The following is an 8311-nucleotide window of genomic DNA, read 5'->3' on the forward strand; positions in this document are numbered from 1 at the left end:
ATTATCAATTTTCACTAATTATGTTAATAAGCCAATCTGCACCTTCATCTTGATAGTGTTGAATAAGAGATTTCCCACTCTATTATTCTCCTTTATCCAGACTTGAGTGAAGATAATTGTCATGGATTGAATTATGTCCCCCCAAAAATGTGAGTATCAACTTGGTTAGCCCATGTGTGGTTGTCCTTCATTCTGTGATTGTAATTTTATGTTGAGAGGATTAGGGTGGGATTGTAACACCACATGTACTCAGGTAACCTCCCTGATGCAATGTAAAGGGAGTTTCCCTGGGTGGCCTGCACCACCTTTTATCTCTCAAGAAAGCAGAGAGTTGGGGACCTTAGGCCACAAAGAAAGCAGCACCAGGAGCAGAGCACGTCCTTTGGACACAGGGTCCCTGTGCCTGAGAAGCTCCTCAACCATGGGAAGATTGAGGGCAAGGACCTTCCTCCAGAGCCGACAGAAAAATCCTTACCCTGGAGCTGATGCCCTGAATTTGGACTTGTAGCCTACTTGACTGTGAGAGAATAAACTTCTCTGTTAAAGCACCCACTTGTGGCATTTCTGTTATAGCAGCACTAGACGACTAAGACAATAATCCAAAACCAGATCACTAAATAAATATTTTCACTGGCTTGGTCAGGGAATATATCAGTTTTCCTCCTATTGATTTATCTCCTCTGCTATTTTATTTAGACAAATATTAAGATCCACTTGCATTTCCTTAGCATGCATGGATGGTTGGGGGCAGACACCTTCCCCGCTCATTCACATACACACCCATCCCCACTTCAGCCCCAGAGTGTATCAAGAGGCCAGCTGGCCTTCTAGATTTTCCAGGGGTGATCCACCCAGTGAATGATCCACCCAGTGAATGATCCACCAGAGGGTAGACTGCATGCCCAACCTCAAGAGCTATGTCATAAAACGAAAGGGCAGTGAACACTGCAGGGGACTCTTCTAGAACATTTCGCTCAGGTGCCTCGAGGTCTGTTAGAGGTTTGGGCATCCTTTTCCCCAAGGAAAGGGAGACAGCAAGCATGACCAGATACAGAAGGGGCCCTGGAATTCAGAGACCTGACCCTCCTGAGCAGTAAGGTCAAAGGCCTTAAAGTTTAGCCTATGGCAGAAGTTTCTGGAGATTGGCCATATCCCACCTGGTGACACTAGGGCAGCATTATGCGCAACCTAGAAACCCTGGTGGCAAAGTGGTTAAGTGCTACAGCTGCTAACCAAAGAGTTGGTGGTTCAAATCCGCCAGGCGCTCCTTGGAAACTCTATGGGGCAGTTCTACTCTGTCCTATAGGGTCGCTATGAGTCGGAATCGACTGGACGGCTCTGGGTTTGGTTTGGTTTTGGTTTTATTCCCTCCCCAACTAACTTTCTCTGAGAGTAGCTTGGAGCTCCCACCCTCAGGCAGGTGGAGATGTGGCCCTCGGACCTGTCCCATCATAGCCCAGGACTCCAGGGCTCAGGGGCAGAGATGACGTGTATAGGAGCGGCCTCACAGCCCATGGGCACCTGCTGCAGTTGATGATGAAAGAAGCCTGCCCCTCTCTAAGCCTCGGATCCCTCACTAGCCGAAGGGGAACTTAATGGTCAGTGTGACCCCTTCTAGATCTGACAGCCTAGGAAGCTATGATCCACCCGCAGGGGTGAGACCACTTGGTCACCACCTGAGAGTGGGCACCATCCAAAGAGGGGCTGACCCAGACACTCCTGCAGCTAGGGTGCGAACCTGGATCTTGATAGGCAGACAGGGACAACCTCCCCTTTCCAGGTAGCAGAAGATGGGAATGGAGCCAGGATCTGCTGCCAAGGCTCTGAGTCTCTGTGAGGCAGGGAAGGAGCCCCACATCCCAGTTCCAGGCCCTTAAACTTTGGGTCCTGTGAGCAGTGGAGAGGTTGGGGGGCGGAAACGCTTGCTTCATATTGCAGGAGTGTCTGGGAATCGGGTCGCCTCTTCGCCCTCCTCATCAGGGGCAAGTGGGGAGGTTCCAGGACCGGATGACCGGTCACCGGCCTGTCATGCCCTCCTGCAGGTGGCTCAGCTCCTGGGGAGGGGAGGGGAGAGGCTCAGTCCGCCTGGGGTGCCCGAAATTCGGGCATGCTCCAGGTCCGGGGCGGCGGCGGCGTGTCCCGCTCCACGTCCTCCGAGATGGTCCGAATGTCGCTGGCGAACGGCGAGATGCGCGCGCGGGTCTTGAAAGCGGCCAGGGCCAGGCTGCCGCGGGGCCGCAGGCTCCACTGCCGGGTCAGCTTGTGGACCTCCTCCTCCTGCTTCATCCTCTCCAGGACTTCCTGCAGCACCGAGCGGAACAGCCGGGCCACCTCGTGCACCTGGGGCTGGTGTTCCACCATCAGCTGCCGGAACCTGGGGCGAGAGAGGAGAGGGCGTGGAGCGGTTCTCCAGGCTTGCGCGGCGCGGCCTGGAGCCGGAATACCCAAGCGGGGTTAGCAGTCTAGCGCAAACAGTTTGCGCCGTCTAGGGACCTAACTGGGAACGGTATCTACCCTTTTATGATGTTTAACAATTCAACTAACATATGCAAAGATCCTGGCACTTACCTAAGGTTTTCGACGCTGGAGTATTAACGTGAGCCCATTGCAATCGCAGCTTCACCGAAGTGAGGCTTTCTGACTACGCCTCTCCCACCCCTGCTGCCCAGTGGTCAGAGCCATCTCTGAAATGTGGTACTGCCTTGCAATATTCCTTCTGAAGCTTCCTGTCACCTTCTGGGTGAGGTTGAGCAGTTTGGCCTGGTACTCCAGACCCTGGAGAATTGACCCCTGCTACTTTTTTTTTTTTTTTTTTTTACTCCCCTGAGGGGAAACCCTGGTGGCTTAGTGGTTAAGTGCTACGGCTGCTAACCAAGAGGTCGGCAGTTCAAGTCCGCCAGGCGCTCCTTGGAAACTCTATGTGGCAGTTCTACTCTGTCCTATAGGGTCACTATGAATTGGAATCGACTCGATGGCAGTGGGTTTTTGGTTTTACTCCCCTGAGGACCCTATGCCCCAGCCAGAAAGAATCATATAGGGTTCCCCAAATGCCCCGGGTTTTCCTGGGTTCCTCCTAAGATGTCTTTGCTTAGAGCTCAAGCATTAACAATAATTAGCAAGTTCATTTACCACCCAGTTTCCTCTACCATATTGAATGTCAGGACTTCTGAGACTTTAGCCGTGACATGTCTGTTGCCAGCCTTCCTCCTCGTGTACAGAGGTTTTGGTTTGCCAACTCGGATCCTCTCATCAGCACTACAGCCCCATGACTCACACCCACCCCCAAGCCCCAGGGTGCTTCTGGAGCCAGATACACTTGCAGGGAGTAAAATAAATGGGGGGTGATGGTATAGAATCCAAAAAATGGGTGAAGGGAAGATTCTTGGCCTGAAGGAAGAAAGGAGAGAGGATAAAAAGACTACAAAGGCCAAATGAGTGTGGATAGGGCCAGAAAGGAGAAATGGTTTTTAAGGTGAGGTTTTGTTTTTGTTTTTGTTTTTTTTTTGCGGGGGGGGAGGTGTATAATAGCTGCATATGTTGATAAAGGAGTTGGTGAAGGAAAATGTTGAAAGAATGGGGGGATTTTAAGATGTTTTATTTTAGATTTGAATCCCTTTACCAGAGTTTGAGAAATACAGGTAAAGAACTCAAACTATTTGAAATTGGTTTTGGTTGCTATGCTATGTTTCTTTGACTTCAACACCAGCCCAAATGAGACTGGGCCATACGGATCACGGCTGCATTAGGTTACATGTATATTCAAAAACATTATTGCACCCAACCTCTAAGTGCCCCAGGGCTCTGATATATAGAGATGTAGAGATAGATACAGATACAGATCACATACACACATCATATATATGATACACACGTGCATATATAGACCTATACACATACATATACTCACACCATAGGCCATCTAGTGAAAGGTAGTGTGAAATAGGATAGTTGAGAAACCTGTTTTGGAGAGATTGTCTGGGAAAACCTCTCTGAGAAAGTAACAGTGACGATGAGCTGAAGAAGGAAAAGAAGCCAGCTATGTTAAGATGCAGGATAATAACATTCCGGGAGGGAGAACAGAAATCTCAAAGGCCCTGGGTTCTCTCCCATCAAAACTCAAGTGCCTCCAGAAGCCACCTCTGAATCCCTAGGCCCGGCCTGGAGTTCCAAGCAGTTTTCAGAATCCTCCTCCTGCCTTGCCCTTCTAACATAACTGGGTCATGCAGCTACCCTCTCTGGAGTCTTTTGGGCTGCAGCCCTCCATTTAGTCCCATCCTAGGGCCAGTGGTTACCTGAGGATGGTAGGTCCACAGTAGGATGGGTGGATCTTGGCACAGACGTCCTCCAGTTGCAGCCGCTCTCCGGGGCTGAGGTCGTAGGTAGGCCTGGGTGTACTGGCCAGCCAGCTGTAGTCCACGCCAGTTCGGACCTTCCTCTTCGTGTTACTGCGTTCCCACTGCAGCCTCTCAGCCTCCCGCATCTGCCCCACCAGCTCCATCATGAGTGTTTCCAGCACCATCTCAGCTGGGCTCTGGGATGACAGGCGTGGTGAGGTCTCATTCCAGCGAAACCACGGGATGAGGGACATGGCCCCTCCAGGCTGTGCTGAGAAAGGACAGTGGGTGAGTCTTCACTGGGCTCCTCTGTCAGTTAGGATGAGGAACCAGGGAGGCCAAGGAGGCGGGAGGTGAGTGTTAAGAGACATGATTTACCCTCAAGGCTGGGTGACCTTGGGTAGGTTGCTTAACTTCTGCAAGCAATCTTTCTAATTCTATCAGACAAGATAGGGCCGATGTGAGAATTAGCTGTGAATAAACTGTACACTACAAGTACCACATGTAAATACCACATAAAAGCTACCATCCCAGGTGTATCTCACTGCCGGTATGAAGTGGATTTGTGCCTCTGGCAACAGTGAAGGTGAGAGCCATTCCTGAGCTAAAACCTGAAGTGGGTCTTCAGGGTTCCCCACTTCTCTTTTCCATGCATGCTTTTCTCCACCTTCCAAGGGGTTCCCCTTCCAGAGACTGAGGATTATCTTCTTGCCTTGACCCTCCAGATGCAGAGAAAAGAGATTTGATGAGCTTAGTCTCAACAACATGGTGGTCAGGCTGTGCCATCCTCCTAAGGACAGACATGATTTTAGGCAGCCCTCCCACCAATCTGCACCCACAACGCTTAACCCAATGAAATAAATTGTTAATGGTGGAGAAGGAGGCACTAAAGGGAAAGTTATTATGGGGTAGCAATAGCCTTCTGAAATGTCACAAATCAAACAACTCTCTTACCTGTGGAGACTTGTTACAGTCAACTCTCTCAGCAACCACTCTGATCATGAAATCTAAAAGCTTTCATCCTCCACTTGGCCTGGGGCTGTCACCAATGAGGACTTGGGATTATATTCCTAGCCACTTCCTGGGAAGTTGGGAGGGCAGGACAGAACATCAGGTCCTACTCCTTGAGTCAGGAGTAGTAGAAACTTTTCTTCTTGTCCCTTAACTGCTTCATGTGCCCAAAATAATGAGGTTGGGCAGGTGTGGGGAGGGGGGGCCTAAGTGGAAGGAGTTGGTGTGCTGCCCTGAAAGCTGTGAGCACGAGGTGGCTCTGCCCAAGACTGAGGGACTTCATCGGGTCAGGCACAGGGAGATGCTGTAACTGAATGTGTTACCTTCCTGAAGTGTTTATGTTTTTACAAAGTACATGGGTCAGGTTGATGCTTAACACCAAGGGTAAATGGTGTCATCTCAGGCATTCCTTCAACACCCCTGACAAGTACTAAATATGTATAGGTCAGTAGTTCCTACAAGAGCTATTGAATATGCTGGACAACTTCACACCTTCATGCCTTCGTCCATGTTTCTCCCTCTGCTTGGAAAGCATACCCACACCTGCCTGGAGACTCTTGGAAGCTGCTCCTGATCCTCCCACCTCCCAGGCAAACCTGGCCACTTTCTGCCTTGTACCCTGACTGCAATATGTACAGACATTTTCATAGCACCAGGATACTTTAGGGACTGTAACTATTTACCTCTACACTGTGTATCATATGTGGGCAGGGACTGTGTCTTATTCACCTTTCCATCTATGCTATTGGTTACATAATGCAGTAGGTGTTTAATAAATATGCAACAAATTAATGCAACGACAAAGGAATGAATGAATGAATGAATGATGGATTCATCATTAAGGTTGTGTCAAGGAGCAAGCCTCCCAGGTGTGACCTACCCAGAACAGGATGGCATTTGTCAAAGGCCATGGCAAAGACAATCTTTCCTCTTGCTCCTTATGGTTTCACACCACGGCTCAGGTAGGAGGTGACCAGGGGAAGGGCTGTGTGGGCACCTGTTCTTCTATCCTTAGGATGGCCTTTAGATGAGTTCTTACTTTAAACTTTTCTGAAAATATTCCCTGGGGATGGAATATGGGGCTGAGAGTTGTGGAGTTATAGGATATCTGGCATCCCTCTGCCAGAATGGTTCCACCTCTCTTCCTTGCCGAGCATACCCCAGGATGCCTCCAAACCTGGCCTCAATCTTCCTCCCACAGGGAGACTTCTTTGGGAATTTCCTTCAACCAGTGTGCCCCCCACCAGGCAACACTACCACCTGCACTTGAGTGTTGGATACCTCATCCTTGAGTTTCACCAACCTGGAAGATGATTGAAAGAGGAAGAAACAGATGAGGTACAAGGCAGAGGAACGTAAGGCTCTTGAATGACCTCTTAATATAACCCGGCACGTACTGTTAGACAGGAATGCCCTCAACAACCTGCCACACTCCCAGTGATTGGTTACCATGCTTCCCAATTCATCTGAAGCTTTAACTCTTCTGACCTCTCCTTTCTGTTGAAAATGCTCTCTCTGCCTGGTTTCCATTGGACCTCTCCTTGGTCTACCTTCTTCCTCTTTGGAGACTCCTGCTCATACCTTTGTGGACTCTCTTCCTCTGCCCTTCCCTGGATTGTTTCCGTGCCCTTGGATATAAAGCTGTCTTCTCATTTCAATAAGCCTTACCCTTTCATGCATTTCCAATTATTACCTCAATGTTGATGGTTTTCAAATGTAAACCCATAATCCAATTCTTTTCTTAGCTCCAGATTGGAGTCTCCAGGTTCCTCCGGGACATCTTCCCTTGTAGGTTCCACAAACACCTTAAACTCAACATGCCCAGAGCTCCCCACTTCCCTTTCTGTTGGCTGCTGCTTCTCCTGTGTGCTCAGCTTGGTGGTGAGCATAGCCTAGTTGTCTAAGATCAAAACCGACACGCCATTATTATCTTTTCCTTTTCATTCATCTGTCAAATCCTACTTCTCTCCAGCTCCTGTGGATTCACCCAGTTGTAATATTGTGATTCTCCTGAATCTGTCCACTCTCCCTCCCTCCACAGTCACAGCATCACGTCAAGCCCTGACCGCCTATCAGGTATGTTACAGCTGCCGCCTCCTAACTGAAAACACAGGGTTGATACTCCCAATTCAGTTTCCACTCTATTTTCTAAAGTGTGATTTTTCTAAAGCACAAATCTGACATTGTTTGCATTAGATACCATAGCATAGTGCATGGGGTCTGTGTGAGCTGTTCTTCAAGGGTCTGACAGTCCCCGAGCCAAAAAAAGTTTTACTGACTTCAAAATATAAACAGAAATCTGCAAAATTAATAAATTAACAATATTAAAAATCAGAGTTATAAAACTCCTTTCAAATTTTTAATTAAAAAAGGATTATAATAAAATTTAAAATAATAAAGATCACGGAAGGAAAAATAGGGGCAAAGCTAGGAACCCTAATACATGGCATAAACAGTATACAAAACATTACTAACAATGCATAAACACCAGAAGAGAAACTAGATAACTGGGATCTCCTAAAAATCAAACATGCTCATCCAAAGACTTCACCAAAAGAGTAAAAAGACAACCTATAGACTAGGAAAAAAAAAATTGGCTATGACAAATCCAATCAGTGACTAATCTCTAAAATCTGCAAGAGACTGCAAAACTGAAATAACAAAAAGGTAAGTAACCCAATCAAAAAATGGGCGAAGGATATGAACAGGCACTTCACCAAAGAAGACATTCAGATGGCTAACAGATACATGAGGAAATGGTCACGATCATCAGCCATTAGAGAAATGCAAATCAAAACTACATTGAGATACCGTCTCACCCCAACAAGGCTGGCATTAATCCAAAAAAACACAAAATAATAAAAGTTAGAGAGGCTGTGGAGAGATTGGAACACTTATGCACTGCTGGTGGGAATGTAAAATGGTACAATCACTTTGGAAATCGATTTGGCACTTCCTTAAAAAGC

At 47.9% G+C, this 8311-nt stretch overlaps 1 protein-coding gene across 1 annotated transcript; it reads right to left on the reverse strand.

Moving 5' to 3' along the window:
• Positions 1-2076: 2076 nt before the first annotated feature.
• On the reverse strand, positions 2077-4588 carry RD3 (RD3 regulator of GUCY2D). The gene is made up of 2 exons (XM_049868617.1): positions 4293-4588; positions 2077-2374 (listed from the first exon to the last, which is right to left on the reverse strand). Exons 1-2 carry the CDS (start codon positions 4586-4588, stop codon positions 2077-2079), a joined length of 594 nt encoding a protein of 197 aa, XP_049724574.1.
• Positions 4589-8311: the final 3723 nt, after the last annotated feature.

The sequence above is a fragment of the Elephas maximus genome, chromosome 24, assembly GCF_024166365.1.
Source record: "Elephas maximus indicus isolate mEleMax1 chromosome 24, mEleMax1 primary haplotype, whole genome shotgun sequence".
Taxonomy (NCBI): Eukaryota; Metazoa; Chordata; class Mammalia; order Proboscidea; family Elephantidae; genus Elephas; species Elephas maximus.

Excerpts from the sequence above, each read along its gene's own strand:
- RD3 (XM_049868617.1), bottom strand. The coding sequence starts at position 4,588 with ATGTCCCTCATCCCGTGGTTTCGCTGGAATGAGACCTCACCACGCCTG. Across the intron at positions 2,375-4,292 it reads TGTGGACCTACCATCCTCAG|GTTCCGGCAGCTGATGGTGG; the intron begins GTAACCACTGGC and ends CTCTCGCCCCAG.